Here is an 18111-nt window from a genome sequence, read left to right on the forward strand (position 1 = left end):
AGGGAGGTGGAAGTTTGTATGGGGAATAAATAATCGCTGAAGCGATTTAGATGAGATTTGTTATGGTCTAGGTACATCTTTTATTTAGTTGAAAATGATAAAAAAACTTGACTACGTCGCTGAAGCTGAAATCCCTGGCCCTCCCCCAATACATCTAAGGAATACGAAGATTAATTCTGCCAAAGGAAACTTGGTTCTGAGAAAGCCGTATTAGACTTTTTTACGTCGTGTGCAAACGTAACTATAGTCTAGTTACCTATCTCTGAAATTTATCATCTCATCGCGGGTGTCTTGCGGAACCTTAAGCTTTTCATCGATTTTTGACAAGTTTTGAATCGTATCTCCTACTTTCGCACTACAGATAGAATTATAAGACAACCGGATATCAGTTCTTCAATCTAGTATCTCCATTTTTGTTTACCGGATTTTGAAGGAGATGAATACTTATTTATTTATGATTTTTTTAAACATTGTCTAAAAAAACACTTTCGTATCTCCATTGCTGTGAATGCTGTGAAATATCTTACATATACGAAATAATCTCTGAAATTTATCATCTCGTCTTGCGAAACCTTAAGGTTTTCATCGATTTTTGACAAGTTTTGAGTCGTATCTTGAAGCGTGCTTCTATAAAAACATATTTCAAGCCAATGAAGAAGATGTCACAATTCCTGAGGCCTGTAAAATGCAATACCCCTCTACAGATTGCAGGCTGGACTGTGAGTGTGGCCTATCATATGTCGGGCAGACGAAACGGAGCATTTCCACTCGGGTGAAGGAACACATAGCTGATGTCAAGCACCGTCGACCTAGGTCTGCAGTCTGTGAGCATGTCATGGATAAAGCCAATCACTCAATCAAGTTTGATAAGCCTCTGGTTCTTGCCAAGGAGTAGCGTTACATATACATACCCAGAATGCTGCGCGAGGCCATTGAGATTAAGAAATATCCAAACTTTAATAGGGAAGATGGCTTTTCTCTACCACCAGCTTGGGATCCTGTAGTCCATCTGATAAAGGAGCAAGCGAGACATAGACTGTGAGACCTTAGTGTTGGATGATGTTGGACATTCTGAGTATAATATGTTTTGAAAAGATGTGTCCCGCCGAGTTTGTTGCCGGTTCCATATTGGGATACCCTCCTACAATTTAGGAGGGAATTAAATCTTCTCGGGTCCGAGGTGTAGGGTTGGAGCCGGCATAGTTTTAATTGCGTATATATATATATATCTTTATTTGAAAATAATTGTGGTGTATAACTAGCCTTATGAACTGATTTTGCATGTACAACCAGCCTTAAAGAGTCTATGATTGTTCAATATTTTTAGTATGTGGGTATTTTTGCACTTTGTAATTTTTCCTCAGTCACCCGTTGACCACGAATGCTGTAAAGGGTTCGAAACGTCGGGATGTATTATAAATTCAATATACGCGATATAATCCGTTTTCATAGTTTTATTTCATGAGATGAATACTTATTTATTTATGATTTTTTTAAACATTGTCTAAAAAAACACTTTCGTATCTCCATTGCTGTGAATGCTGTGAAATATCTTACATATACGAAATATACATGTTTGGGTTCGTCTTTGACGTCAAAAAAATTGTGTAGTTTAAATTTTTAACTAATTAACACAAAAATTATGGCCAGAAAACCAGTTTTTTTTTTCAACTTTGATGCCAAATATCTCGAAAACAAAAGTAAGTATGGGATACTATACTATATTGCTTAAAGCCGTTGCTGCTAATACGATAACCGATAAGCTACAAAAAACATTAGAAAACTAAGGGATTTAGATCGAAGGTCATTGGGGCCATGGGATCCCCTTAAGATTTTTTATATAGCTTAGTTCGTTTAAATATATCCGCTACGTCTCGGACACATCATTGTATCCTTTCTTTCAACCAAAGATAGATATAACTCCGTAATAGATGAATACAGTCTAAGAAAAAAACGTGCCTCGAAAATCACGAAAATTTGATTCTCGATCAGATGGCGCCACTAGTTTTGGCCTACACTCGTATAGAGGGCGTTGACTGTTTCGTTTGTTATTTATAATTTTACCGCATACCAGTGAAAGAACATGGGTCAAAATCATATAAAAATAATTAATGCAAATAAAAAAATCATTTATCCATATTTAAATACATTTTATCGTATTTTTATAAATATTTATTTTTAGTTTTAAAGTGTGTCGACAGATGGCAGTGAATTTACTGGGGTTACAAAATTTACTATGACAGTACCGCTCTAGTATAAGTTACTCTATGCTTTCAACATTAAAAGCCGTTTGAAGTATGTGTCAGTGTGAAACATTTATTTCAAGTTCGGCTAGATTTGCGATTGGTTGGAATCATACCGCAAGAAGATCAAAGAGAACGAAAGCGCAATAAGGAGGTAAACTAAAGGATAAGAGGTCCAAAGTCAAACAATCATCGCTCGAAACCTCATCAATATTGTGGTGTGCTAAGCTCGTCGTGTAGTTATCTTGGAAATGGATCATTCAGGGTGTCTTGCGGTGTGACTCGTTAAGTTGTCGTTTCCGGGGCACAATGAGAGGCGGGGGTTATCGACGGGGCCACTGGTGCGCATGTGCCCCGCCGGCGCCCCAGAGTCTCGCCGGTGCCTACTAACGCCCGCGCGGCCTCTGGTCGTCGCCAGTTCCCTCACGCGAGCCTGCCCGTCAGGACGCCCTACTCAGGTGCATATTGCCCCACGCGACACCCAATTACGACATGCGCCTTTCAACAATGTACGGCTATTATACTCTATTTGTTACACTTTCAGACAAAAGCTTCCAATTTATCGGTTCTCAATAAGCCACTCATGGGTTTTAGATGCAATTAGAATTTCTTCTTTTGGACAACCACTATGTCAGTGGCACATTTGGTCTGAAAACGTCACATGTTTCAGCAAAATAGCTTTAGGGCATAGCATTAATTGATCCACTGTTCGTTGTTCTAGGTCTAATCAGCTATCCATTGCAATCCTCTTAATAAAATATAGGTAAGTTTTTTAAAACCCTTGTTGATCAATTATTTAACTGCCTTTGTTTATTTATTTTGTCTATCAATAAATCTACTTTTGCTTTTTTCGGTAATCATTATGAAGAGTATAATAGGAAAATTATCTTACGTAAATTGTTCCTAGAGAATCTATCATCTTAGATTTCCCACAATTCAGCTTGCACTTCTACTTATATACCCACAGTCCAAGATTTTAACCGCTCACTAAGTACCTACACTATTTACTCTTACTTAATCCTTTCCCGAACAAAGCTCAAAATATATGATTTTGTGCAATCACCCCTTTGTTGCACTTACGCAATGGTTTTGATAAACTGATGATGCAGCCTACTTATTTCTTATTTCTGCGTTGGTATTGGTAACTGCAGCCCTTAAATTAGTCTATTGTGGTCTTGACTACCACTCTACATAGGTATATCATGCGCACGAGCTTAGAGGATTATTGTTAAGGATCCCTGGATGTCCTCTACGCCCCCGCGCCAGGGATCGTTACTGGTATAACTTAAAATCAAAATATCACGGAGCATTTGAAATATTTCTTTCATATTGTAGAATGGTATTTAGGTAAGGACAATGAGTTATCAGATTACCTAAATAAAATGGAAAAATATACACAAACAACCGAGATACCGAAATTGTATACCGTTTAATTTGTATGAAAAATATACCGGTATTCGATCCCTGCCCCGCGCACAATGTCACAGGCACGATGATACAGCGAATCTGCTGCTAGAAAGCTTTCTCTCAAAAAGATTATTAAAAAAATCATATACTCGGTCCCTTGTTGATTGCAAATTATGTATAATAAAAGTATATTTTGATTATAAATAAACCGAGTTATAAGATACCTATAACATGACACACGTGGTTAAGACTAATCACCTCTCAGGTATAAACCCAGGAAAGCAAGCTTAGAAAATAGGCTTGCGTATAAAACTAAAGTTACAGCCTTCTCGTTCTTATTAGAGCAACGCAAAGCAAGTTTTGGCTCCTATAATAAATTTAATCGTGAATCAAATACATTCCAATTGCTTAGGCGACTAAACCATCTTAGTTGTTGACTCCATTAATTACATATGGAGAATACTTAGAGCTCGTTCCCACTATGTCGGATGTCGGGACGACTTTTAATCGGGTGTCGGTGCCTCTGTTCACACTAGTCGGCTGTCGGCCACGGCCGCAGCTGGTGCCATTTGATTTGAGGTTCTCATTTGACGCGCGGGAGGCACAGGGGGTGCGGCGCGGCCGGGGTCGGTCCGACATCCGACATCATGTGAACAGCGCCGCCGACACGTTTTTTTTTTCCGGACGGAGGGCTGACAAAACACACGATATATTATGTCGGATCCGACACAAAATCGTTGTCGTTTGTGTGTGAATAGCTTCATATAAATTGTTCTGCCGCTACGACACCCGATTAAAAATCGTTCCGACATCCGACATAGTGGAAACGAGCTCTTAACAGGCTAACGTCGGGTTCAAATAAGCTTGTCGACTTGCCGAAAGGGGGTAGCTGAAACGCTAATTTCATTTCCGTTCGCCAGTTTGGCATACTAACAATTCATGTTTGTAACGGTATAAGTTGTATAATTTTCAACAAATGAGCCTGCTTCACAAATGAGATATATGAATGAGCTACAAGTTCAAGCACATCACAGGCCGAAAATAAACTATTTCGCCTTCTCTCGGTTACATGCAATACAAGTTCTTTGTCTCGAATGCGTTCTGCGTACTGCAGGGCGAGTAGTGGCGCAGCAAAAAATGTCTGCGACAGCTGGTAGAGACATTTTGATCAAGGCTGGTCGAGTTTTTTTACATGTTTTTTGGAAGTACGTCTTTGTGTGGGAACACCTGCCGGCGGCGGCCCGGCCGCTGGCTCCTATGCGCTCCAACACGCTTTAATCGTCTCTACCTGATTCCTATATATCTAGGGTTGCTATGACTATGGTGTGTCGAGTGGACCACGACTGTGGATTGTCAAGCAACCTTTTTAACTATACATATTTATATAGGTACTCCCCCTTATATGAAGCATTTATTTGTGTAGGAAACACTTTTTTTAATACAGTTGCTCAAAAAGTGCTACTTTTCGTGGCTGTTTAGCGTGCGGAAAGTTGGTTTTCGCGAACTAGTGCTTTTTACTTTTCCAATTTTTTTAAATTTATACTTGTTCTAATTCATGACTCGTAATCAACATAAAAACCTACTGTTAATGTAAGAATACGAAAAATATGCATATTTCATATTTTATTACTTACCTCTTCATCATTATAAGTATTATAACACGTTTATTTTTTAATGTTGAAAAACCGTTTTTAATAAGTTGTCTGAATGGAACGGAACGCCTGTCAAAGAAGAGGCGTATTTTCTTACTGCAAGAATATTTTAAGTTTCCAAAGGCAACATTCGATATTGTTTTTATAAATATACGATACACAAATAATCGTAAATCGTTATTTACGATTATTTGTGTATCGTATATTTAGGTAATTATAGTACAATGTTTTAATATTTACAATTGTTTCTGTCTTATAGAACATGCATTTGAAAAAAAAAACTTTCATTGAAGTGGATTCAATAATAATAACAAAATCTATTCTAGTCGAATAAAAGCTAGAAAAACACCTCTTCATAATGTCAATGTCAATGATGTCACAGAATTAATAATATAAAAAGTTTCGAATTCCATTCCTTAATACTCGCCTACGGCTCGTGGCAAGATATCTCGGTACTCGTGAAGTAATGACATACTTTCCGCACTAGCATCGAAATGTACTATTTTAAATCCTAGCCAGTTGTAGAATATAATATGTATAATAAATATTTATTCCATTTCTCGAAAATAAAACACAAAGTACATGACATATACAGACAGTGGTACAGGCGGTCTTATGTCTAACAAGCTATCTCTTCAAGCCACTACCAATATTGCAATATTGCACGAATCTAAGTTTTAGCATAGTAGAGCGTTTTGTTTTTTGTTATTTTGGGCTTATTTTGCATGATAGATTCCTATTCGTGGCGTAAGTCGTGAAGATACAAGTATAAAGACGACGAAAAATCCAGACAAATATTCCGGAACCCCTAGTGTAAATTTTACTCGATAGGGAGACTTGACGTTACGCGTTTGTGTTGCCTCATTTTGTATGGAGTTATAAACAGCGCGCCAAATTGGACGTTTTGGAAACTCAAAATCCCATACTAAATGAGACTTAACGCAAACGCGTACGTCACGTCACGCTGTCGAATGAAATTTACACTAGCGGTACAGGCTACTTTGATTTTGAAGTGCTGACAAAAATTCGGTTGCCGCTTGTTAATATTCTCAAATCGTCTCAGATGAACCCTAAAACCCAAATGTATTCTAGTGACGGATAGCTGAAACTTTCAGAATTTGGTGTTAGTAACCCTTTGGTGCGGTCGCGAAACTCGCGAATCGCGAGCGGCACCTGCGAAGTGTCAGTGACCCCGGCACCTGCTGCCGGCAGACGCCCTATTACCATACGCTGGCACTGAAATTGCTTATGTTTTTACGAGGACTACAATTTTGAAGCCATGTGTTATGTTCGGTAAGAAGTATATGTGCGCATCGTGCGATTTTTAACAGATGTCAGGCAAACTGACTGCATCTAGCTAGAGACAATACGATTCTACTGAGAATTTAGTATACAATCTATCACTCTAGTTTATGCTATGCGCTTGTTTAATTTTCCAAAAAAGAAAATAATCTGGTTATCTATACACAGGTGTTTTTATTTTAGTTGACGTAGCTACGCAAAAAGTATCCGAAAGATTTAGCAGTTAACAAACACTTATATGTAACTGACCTGACTTGTTTGAACACTTCGAAGTTCCAAACATATTTGGGCATATAGTACTTAATTAATAAAGGTGTTTTAATAGTGTAACCCGTTCGAATTAAAAAACCGCAAATCGATGTATAGGTTAGCCGTTTGGCAAATTGGCACACGCATACTAGAGGTCAAAACAAAAGTGGTAAAACACTATTTTTTTGTATAAAAAAAAAAAATTTTTTTAGAATCGCCTCAAAAAGCCCTTTCGTATGATACCACACACGATAGGTTTTGGAAATTATTTTTTTTCCATACAAAAAAATAGTGTTTTACCACTCCCCCCGGGAAATTTTTTTAGGAACTGCGGGTCAAAAAATTTGTTTTGACCTCTACTATGCGTGTGCCAAACGGCTAACCTGTACATCGATTTGCGGTATTCCTTTGTAATTGGGGTCGAGCGGCTTCCGCTATAAGAATAAATTGACAAAAGGTGTTTGAAGAATAAAAAATAAAGTAAACACTCACTTGCACAGGAGAATAGTGCAGGGTTGCGGCGTACTGCAGTCATGTTGGCAGCTTAACACGCTAGCTCGAAACTGCTAGCTACGTACTTTAATAATATCGGTAAATGCGGCTTTTTATTGATTTCACTAATGTCCTGCTGTCTGCGGGTTGATTATGATCGGTTTGCTGTTTTTGTCATAGGTTGTGTCAAATAACATATTTTTATAAAACAACCGAAACTCAATAGTCCCTTAGATGTTAGAATCATCTTGAAACTGTGCAATATAAAGAAAAAAAATTTGTAAAAATATAATAAAACAGTATTAAAGCAATAGGTACCACGTACCACGTTGTTGGTTGTGAGACGATCGTATCATTGACATCATCGTTCGTATTATTGATAACCGTAAAAGTGATATATTTGGCTTTCAAACAACACATATAATGTAGGTTAGTAATCAATCCGTAGATAATTAAGGTAGCGGGATCAATAGCAGCCAGGCGCCGCCGGGCCGCCGCCGCCGGCGCGTCCTGCATCCTGTCCCTTGCCTTTACCTCTCGTCAACCGGTTAAAAGGAAGGCCCTTTCCGCAATAATACTTACTGTTTTATTATCATTGTAACTACAAAGTATTTCAAAAACCCCGCCCGTTTATAATACGACCTGACGCGAGTAGGCAAGTTGCCATTCTGTAATGATGACAGTATGTACGTACATAGAGCTGACTGGCAGAGCTGCAAACTGGAAACAACTAACAAAATATCCAACCATAATAGAGGTATGGGTATAGCGGCTATACCTACTATATTGTGCTTGTATGACTATTATACTATAGATAGCCCCATTAAATATATTTTTTTCCGGAACAAATTTTCTTAACTTTGGACCCTAAAATCTGCACCGAAAAGTAAACAATATTTTTTGTATATTTCGGCGCTATGTTCCCTGGAGGATATACACAAAGCGCTACCTCTTGTCATAATAAGGTACATACTTGTACGCGAATACGCTGAAAAGCTCGCGACAGGCCCTCGACTCGAGTATTACCAGTCCAGTGCTGATATAGAACGGCCACCGCACATTGGTAATGGCTCTATTTTCATCCCTGTAAACGAATTCCGCGCGGTACGCCATTTCAATATTTACGATAATTGTGCACTTACGCGCTTGGTTCTTGTTTCTGATCGGGGAATGCATGCAAAGTATCTACATTCTTGCATAGATTTCAATTTTATTACAACAATATGGCGGAAGGGGTTATGGGTAACGTTTAGTAACTCAAAATTTCAGTTTATCTATTTTACTGCTTGTTGCGATTTTACCATTTACTGTAAAATGGTATATGGTAAAATTTACCATTTTAAATTAAAATTACTAAGCTATGAGAGAAAGTTTATCTCCTCATAACTGTAAGCCCAAACTTTTTACATTTTACATAGTATTTTCTCAATATCCATTTATTTCCAAAAAGAAAGTTACAGAAGCTTGAAAGTATTAATTGTTTCATTTGTTTGTTCAGATACGATCACGATGAAGCGGGACGCGTACGGTGACGACGGCCCCGCCATGAAGCGGCACCGCCAGCCGGATGACGAAGTTACCTTCCTCATACCTAGCAAGGTGAGTCTCACACCAAGCCGGGGGTCTCCAAACTACGGCTCGCGTGACTCGGATCCGACCGCGAGCCTACCAATCTGGCTTACAAAAAGCAAGTGAAGGCCTGGCGGTGGCTCTCATCTCATCTCAAGTCAAAAAGTTTGGAGGCTCCAGCACTAATGGATAATGTTAAACATCATGAGTCGATACCCTAACTTAAACAGTTCCACGAGGGAAATTATATTTTCCCCTCACTAAGAGGGTTGATCCGTATGCACCACCCCTAACCCTCTTACAATGAAACTACATTCAAGATTTATTTTTTATTTTTCTACATAGTCTCTCTCAACACTAATACACTTATTCCATCGGTGCTCCAGCATTTCAATAGCCTCCTGAAAAAAAATGTCTGACCTCTGAAAACCACTCCTCCACAACAGATATCACCTCTTGATTATCCAAAAAAAATTTTCCACGTAAAAATTCCTTTAATTTTGGGAATAGCCTGTAGCCGCTGGGGGCCAAGTCAGGCGAATACGGTGGGTGCTCCACCAATTCGAAGCCTGCTTGGTGTATGGCAGCCTTAACGACACAGGACGTATGGATGGTAGCATTGTCTTGGTGGAAGAGTACGCCACTTGTCAACTTGCCCCGGCGTTTCTCTTTAATAGCCTCTCGCAATTTTAGAATTAAGTTTGCATAATAGGCCCCTGTAATAGTCTCTCCCTTTTTCAAATAGTCAGCCAGGATTATTCCTTGAGCATCCCAGAATACAGACAGCATAACCTTTCCTGCAGACGATGTCATTTTAAATTTACGTGGTGGTGGAGAACCACCGTGTTTCCACTGCTTACTTTGAATTTTAGTTTCGGGATCATAGTGATGTACCCAAGACTCATCCATGATTACGTATCTATGGAGAAAATTATCTTTATTAGCTTGGTACATATCCAACAGACGCTGGCTAATCAATACTCTATGTCTTTTCTGATCAATGGTCAACATTCGTGGCACCCATCTTGCACTGATCTTGTTCATACCCAATTCTTTAGTAAGTATCTGTTGCACTACATGATATGACAAGCCAGTCTCTTCAACAATTTGCCTGATATGTATTCGCCGGTTTTGTAACACCATATCGTGAACTTTATTAATATTTTCGTTTGGAGTGACCGTTACAGGTGGGCCACCGCCATGTTGGTTTTCACAACTTGATCTTCCGCACTTAAACTCTCGACACCAACGTTTCACTATGTAATAGGATACTGCACACTCCCCTACAGTTGCCACAATATCTTGATGGATTTGAGTTGATGTAAAATATTTTTTTTGTAGATATTTTATTACCGCCCTCTGCTCACCAAAATCCATTTTCATACAAAAAAACCACGACTCAACAATTACAGTAAGCTGTAGCTCAATAATAGTTCGACATTAAAAAATGTTTTATTTTTTTAAATAACCTCTAAATGTCTATAAACCTACAGCAAAAAGGTTTTAATAACCAAGTGACAGCAAAGAGGTGTCAGGGGTGGTGCATACGGATCAACCCTCGTAGCTCGGAAAGTTGTCTTTTATCCTTCAATACAAGCGGGGAAAAACGCGTTTTATTGCGTTTACGCGTTGTGGGGAAAGTAATTTGACCTTGGATGGAGCGTGTTTAAGTAGCTTGACAGATAACAAAACGTAAATCGTTTATGATAATGATTCGTTCGATATTAATTATATAAATGGTTTGAGAATCTAATGAAAAATACCAAATTTAGCTGTATTTAATGATTTTAAGTCATAAACCTTAAAATTCCATAAGAAACGTTTGTTTTTTTAATAATGATGTTAAATATAATTCTGAACGCACAAGCAGTAAGCAGTTGAGTCGATGCAATTTCAAAACGCATCGTTGACATTATAGAGTACGTCATACGTCAGAAATGTCAACATTGTCAACATTTTTTTTACTAAAAAACTTTTCTCACCGACTCGCGTAAAAATACAAAACTTCCAGAGTTTTCTGTTATAATATCGTAAAGAAATGAGTGATTCCAGTGATGAAGATGATCTAACGCCTGTGGATGTTGCATTTTCCTCGCTATAGTGAGGTGAAAAGTTTTGTGTTATACACGGGCGCAAATGTATTTTACTTCTCGTGTGTTGAAACACTCGCTACGCTCAGGATTCTATTTTAGAACCACTCGCTTCGCTCGTGGTTCACCTATGCAATCCTTTCGCTTGCTCGTGTTTCAATTCTACACTCGCGGGTAAAATATAACTTTGCAACCTTGTATAACAAATAAGTATTAATATAATACGATTTTGTCAGATAGAAAAAGCGGCTAAATGTCCCATTATCGAGTTACAAAAAGTCACAGAACGTTTGTCCGCTAATTCCGCTATGACGGGTATTTACCAATGTATTTACGATGTATTTTATATTAAATCATTAGTATTATTACCAATTTATTAGTTAGTCTCACACTCAAATTCAGTAAGTATTTTCATATAATACATACATACATACATATGTATACATCATGATTTTAAAATAACTTTGCCATTTCATGCATAATTATAAAAATTTTTTTTAGGAGTGAGTAAATATACGATCTCACGAATAAAAAAAACCGATCAAGTGCGAGTTCGTTTAACTCGCGCACCGAGTACAAACTTTCAATTTTCTCATGTAAATAGAATCACGAAAGACTTGACCAGAAGTATACTAAGCGTAATAGTGTACAGCGCCATCTATCGGCAAATTGGCTAACTAATTAGCGCGACCTGTATGTATGTTGGTTTTTCAAAGATACTTAATTCTTTATCATGTGAACCGATTTCAATTATTTTTGTTTTATTTGAAGGAAGGTATTTTTTGTGTAATCTCATAGACATTTCAAGTATAACAAACACCCGCAAATGAGCTTAAATTGCAAATTAAATTAAAATTTATTGAAAAATTAGTTTTTAAGATAGAGATGTGATTATATTTTTCCTGTAATATTTATGATATTGTTATTATTATGTAAAAAATTCTAAAATTTAAGTTGGTAAACTTCGGAGATAATGGTATGGGGAATGGTATTTTTTTCACATTTGCCTTTATAAGTGAATTTTTTTTCACTATGGAAAACAAATAAAAATTGTTTTGTAATGTCCAATTCGAGCTCTTTTAAATGATATCCCACTCGATCTAGTAACTAGACTTCGACTTTATGCCCCCTCTTTATATTGGGAATTTTTCATAATTAATAAAAATAAAATAACAAAATTACACTGCCAATGTGTTAAGGTTAGCGCTGTTCATAACTATTCCAAATTTCAAATCGATAGCTTCAGTAGTTCTCGAGATATTTAACAATGTGACAGATAGACAGACAGACGGAGTCGCACCATAAGGGTTCCTTTTGTACCTTTTTGTTTTTAGTACGGAACCCTAAAAAAGAAGGTTAATTAAATAACGGTATTTGGTGTAGGCACACCTGGACCTGGAGAAAAGCGCAAAGGGAGACCAAAAACAGTAATTGTGGATGATTTCGATAAGTCTGCAACAATTTTGATAGCACATAAGCACACGCAGTGCAAGTGTTATTTTAACATCAAACTTCTATCAAATTACGACTTCTATTAAATAACACTTGCACTGCGTGTGCTATCAAAATTGTTGCAGACTTATCTTGGTCTGACTCTAGTACCTAAATTAGACTATTTGGTTTTGTACTAAAATGACAGTAGGATTACGCAAATTATTAACTTCCGTGAAAATTAGTACCTGTAGTAATTAATAGGATTAGGCTGGCTATCCAACGGCGGCCGTGCCAAAAACGTCGGGACAACGGAATTCAAGTATCAAGATGATAAGTGTCGCACTATATTTACGTAGCAGTGACAGCAGTGTTGTCAGCATATAGTGTAACCCGTTCAAATTAAAAAACCGCAAATCGATGTACAGGTTAGCCGTTTGGCACACGCATACTAGAAGTCAAAACAATTTTTTTGACCCGCAGTTCCTTAAAAAATTTCCCGGGGGAGTGGTAAAACATTATTTTTTTTGTATGAAAAAAAAACCAAAACCTTTCGTGTGTGGTGGTATCATACGAAAGGGCTTTTTGAGGCGATTCTAAAAATATATCACATCATTACATTTTGGCCATTTTTTTTTAAATTGAAACAAAAAGAATTTTCGAAACATACCAAGTTTGGGCTCCTCCAGATACGATATGGCTAATTTTTTTTTGTACAATATACCACAAATGATACGTGTTATCCTCATATCCAACCCCAAGAAAGCAATTTTGAAAATAATATCATTAACATTTTTTTTTTTGTTTTTCAATTTTACAAACTGAGTCAGTTCTACTTCAATACCTATTTTACGAGACTTATGGAACTGTACTGCAGATACGGTACATATTAATCATAAAATGATACGTAATATCCATATATCGAACGGGAAATACCTCTTTAACTGCGCCTTTTCATCGGTTGGTATAGTTTGTTTTGTTTTTGACACAAAATATCAAGATTGTATCCTTCAGATACGATATATGTACCTTACTGATTTTTTTGTACAATATACCATAAATAATACGTAATATCTTAAGACAGCAATTTGGAAAATAATTTTATTAAGATTTTTTTTTTAATATTTTTCATGTGTATAATTTTTAAATATATATATTGAAAAAAAAAAAACTAAATGAAATTATTTTCAAAATTGCTTTCTTGGGGTTAGATATTAAGATATTACGTATCATTTGTGGTATATTAATTAATTATTAATTATTTTGTGGTATTTGTGGTATGTGGTAACTAATATATGTAGTTTATGTAGTTTTTATTTTTTCATTGTTTGTAGTTTATACTTAGGTATTTGATTTGTAAACTTTACACCTTTGTTATTTTGCACTGTCCATTAACTCATTTCTAGCCACTGAATCGCTATCTGAAGGTTGTCTGGAAGAGATCGCTTTTTAGCGATAAGTCCGCCTGTTGTTACCACTTATGTCCTGTCTTTGTTTGTAACATGTATTTTTCTTTGTAGTGCACAATAAAATATTTTATTATTATTATTTGTATCTCCTTCTGGATTTCACGGGCCTATAAATCCCGGTCTTTTGATAGGCTTGCGTGGGGATATAGATCCAACACGTAGAGGCCCCTTGGAGAGCTTTAATGTCATGTAGAATGCCTGCTGGAACCCGTTCACAGGTGCAACAATAGACACCCATGAACCGGTCGCAGCAGGCATTGGGACTATTGTAGAAAAAGTGAACAGTATACCGGTTTATGGATTGAAGTTTGGCTGGTCAAAGATTGGGCTATTGCTGAGAGGTCCGGACACCTGCCATAACAATGTCTGTACACGTTATCGAGGCAGGCGGTGACTCGCCGCTGACTAGATGGGCCCCTGAAACTGCCGTCGTAAAGACAACCAGGAGCAACACCGGTGTGAGCGGCTCAGGGGTGTCGAGAGGTGTGCGCCGCTTTCTACCCAGTGGCTGTAACCAGCCACTGTGCCAACTCGCGTCTTATGCATCTTTCACTTCCACCCCTGGAGCATATAGCTCTTACGACTCCCCTCTGGACGGCCAATGAAGGCAAGCCAGAGCTGAGAGTCCTGCGGGTCCCCTTGGGGTCCACTCCGACCGACGAAGACTCGCCGGAGACGGAGACCCTGACCGACTCTCTGGAGCACTCGGGTCCGTGGGGTCGTCACTCCCCAACAGCTCGCCACAAGCTGCCCTGCGGGCTTATTATTATTATTATTTGTATCTCGTATAAACTCACGGGCATATACATCCCGGTCATTTGATAGGCGTGCGTGGAGATACAGATCCAACACGTAGAGACCCTTTGGAGAAGTTTGCTGTTATGTAATACACCTGCTAGAACCCATTCACGGGTACAAATAGATACCCGTAAATCGGTCCCAACAGGCGTAGGGGCTATTATAAACACAGTGCCAGTTATGATATTGAAGTTTGGCTGGTCAAAAGATTGGGCTATTGCTGAGAGATCCGGACACCTGCCATAACAATGTCTGTACACGTTATCGAGGCAGGCGGTGACTTGCCGCTGACTAGATGGGCCCCTGAAACTGCCGTCGTGATGACGACCAGGAGCAACACCGGTGTGAGCGGCTCAGGGGTGTCGAGAGGTGTGCGCCGCTTTCTACCCAGTGGCTGTAACCAGCCACTGTGCCAACTCGCGTCTTATGCATCTTTCACTTCCACCCCTGGAGCATATAGCTCTAGCGACTCCTCTCTGGATGGCCAATGAAGGCAAGCCAGAGCTGAGAGTCCTGCGGGTCCCCTTGGGGTCCACTCCGACCGATGAAGACACTCCGGAGACGGAGACCCTGATCGACTCTCGGGAGCACTCGGGTCCGTGGGGTCGTTACTCCCCAACAGCTCGCCACAAGCTGCCCTGCGGGCTTATTATTATTATATTGTACAAAGAAAAATCGATAAGGTATATCGTATCTAAAGGATACAACCTTGATATTTTGTGTCAAAAACTAAACAAACTATACCAACTGATGAAAAGGCGCAGTTAAAGGGTTAAAGAGGTATTTCCCGTTCGATATATGGATATTACGTATCATTTTATGATTAATATGTACCGTATCTGCAGTACAGTTCCATAAGTCTCGTAAAATAGGTATTGAAGTAGAACTGTGTCAATTTGTAAAATTGAAAATAAAATAAAATTGTTAATGATATTATTTTCAAAATTTGCTTTCTTGGGGTTGGATATGAGGATATCACGTATCATTTGTGGTATATTGTACAAAAAAAATCAGCCATATCGTATCTGGAGGAGCCTAAACTTGGTATGTTTCAAAAATTCTTTTTGTTTTAATTTAAAAAAAATGGCCGAAATGTAATGATGTGATATATGTTTAGAATCGCCTCAAAAAGCCCTTTCGTATGATACCACACACGATAGGTTTTGGTAAGTTCATAAGAGCTGTCGCAAGACTTGTACTGAACTGGGCTGTCAAAATTGACATATAAAATCCACGCCAGTTTTCGTGAATCGACCAATACTAATGAGGCCAGGATCACACTTGTAAGTTTTACTTACGTAAGTAGGGACAAAGCTATTTGCTAGAATGAGATAACGATATTCATATCTCATTCTGTAGTATATTAGCTGTGTCCCTACTTACGTAAGTAAAACTTACAAGTGTAATCCTGGCCTTAGTTAATATCAAGAGTGATTTTACGTAGGGGTAAAAAACGGGTCGTGTGTGTCGAAAAAGCCATTCAAGAAAAGAAAAAGGGCGTATGGACGCAGCACTTGCGTGGTTTAAGGTTTTACCCCGTATCGGCATTATTTTCACAAATAAATCGTCGATTTTTTGTATTATATACGCAAAGACACATAAACGACATAAGTTTGTTTACTTTTTAGGGTTCCGTACCCAAAGGGTAAAAACGGGACCCTCTATTACTAAGACTCCGCTGTCCGTCTGTCTGTCTGTCACCAGGCTGTATCTCATAAACCGTGATAGCTAGACAGTTGAAACTTTCACAGATGATGTATTTCTGTTGCCGCTATAACAACAAATACTAAAAAGTACGGAACCCTCGGTGCGCGAGACCGTCTCCCACTTGGCCGGTTTTTACAAGACAGGTGTCAAAGGTTTGATTGCCATATAAAATTGATAATGTTAGTTCCCGTTTCTGCCACGACGCTTCACTTTCCGAACAGACTACATTTCTAGACCGTACCGTACAAGAAAATTTACTGCTGCACATAACGTAAAATAGTCTTTCGTAGCGTAATGTAGTGATAAATAAGATTATATAAATAATTAGCTAGCTACGATATTTGAATCTACCTACCTACATACTCTTAATGCTGAAGTGTCTGTAACATTGTGAAACTCTCACAGCCAAAGACAGACTGCATAACTCCAATAAAATGCAATCATTCCGCATGCTAAACAGTTCGAAGAAGTTTCGACAGAGATGATCAAATACAAATATGAACAAAGAGCTTGCCAATTGCCATTGCTGTGTACCTGGCTTAAGTTTTGTGCATAACTATGGCAACTAAAACATGAATTGATCTATATTGATGAGGAAAAGTCAGGCTCACAGATCAAGACAGTATTCCACAAAGCCTGCTTAATTATTACTGACAGACCAGTAAATGCGCCATCTTTGTATCTACGTCCAAACTCTAAACGTAAACTCCTCAGACAGGTCATTTTTTTCGTCTCCATTCACCCATTGCCTTTTCTTTTTTTAAAACAAGAAAGATAATTTAACAATTTATTGAAAACAACCGAAGATCGTATAAATTGTAATAATTAAAATTTTAAATAAACTGCATCTTTTCGACGAAATCATTTCAAAAAAATTCACTAACACGACGATGTACCTACATTGGAGCGCAAGCTAGCCAGTATAAAGCATGACAGCATACGACATAACTCATAACACAAGTGCTGAAAATATGACTGCTTACGATATAGTTACGACGACGTAAGGTGTTCTTGGCGTTCAGAGTTAACAGGGACACATTTTATATTAGCCACTAGCCACTAATTACACTCGGAACCCGTTATAGCTTACTGGTTACCGTCATTAAATTACAATTTTATGGCAGGTGGCTGGGTCTATCATTGGCAAAGGAGGCACCAACATATCAAAACTGAGAAGCCAGGTCAGTATTTAGCATTAATCGAACGTAGGAAGTACAAGTACATAATAGTGCGTAAGTTTCTAAATTTTAATAAACCATTTTTTTTACGATTTGTCTAATTAATTTGATTGTACGAACAGGAAGTAGAAAAAAGGGTATGAACAATTATTGTAATGTGTCTTTTTCATCCATTTCCGTACCTAGGTGATACGTTGTAAGTATAAGATGTAAATTGTACTACTAACCTTTTTTACTGCAGGTCGAATATCATAAATCTTACCTACGTACAACTTTTTTGTTAAGAACCGTTTAGTGGAAACACACTAAAAGAAAAACACCAAACCCATGTCTCCTAAACTATTCGGTGATGTTCGCATTTTGATCTCTCTAAATTCACCTCGAATGCTAACATCACCCGTCTCGAGTAGAGCGTAATAACTTAAGATTAATAAAAACAAGAGCGCGTGCCGGTGGTCTTCACGGCCACCGGATACCGCGCCAGCGGCTCGTCCGTAGGCTGTAGACAGATTAAACCCCCGGCA

At 38.2% G+C, this 18111-nt stretch overlaps 1 protein-coding gene across 4 annotated transcripts in view; it reads left to right on the top strand.

Annotated features, from left to right (window-relative positions):
• The window catches only part of LOC134749525 (heterogeneous nuclear ribonucleoprotein K), a 61798-nt gene that overhangs the window by 29460 nt on the left and 14227 nt on the right, over nucleotides 1–18111 (top strand). The window contains exons 1-4 of one of the 4 annotated variants that reach the window (XM_063684489.1): nucleotides 2608–2701; nucleotides 2965–3006; nucleotides 8844–8944; nucleotides 17534–17590. In XM_063684489.1, the coding sequence (XP_063540559.1) occupies nucleotides 8855–8944; nucleotides 17534–17590 (147 nt within the window). In that variant the 5' untranslated portion in view covers nucleotides 2608–2701; nucleotides 2965–3006; nucleotides 8844–8854. Of the gene's footprint in view, nucleotides 1–2607; nucleotides 2753–2964; nucleotides 3007–8843; nucleotides 8945–17533; nucleotides 17591–18111 lie in introns of those variants that run through there. The other 3 variants (XM_063684486.1, XM_063684488.1, XM_063684487.1) reach the window with 3 other exon arrangements.

The sequence above is a fragment of the Cydia strobilella genome, chromosome 18, assembly GCF_947568885.1.
Source record: "Cydia strobilella chromosome 18, ilCydStro3.1, whole genome shotgun sequence".
Taxonomy (NCBI): domain Eukaryota; kingdom Metazoa; phylum Arthropoda; class Insecta; order Lepidoptera; family Tortricidae; genus Cydia; species Cydia strobilella.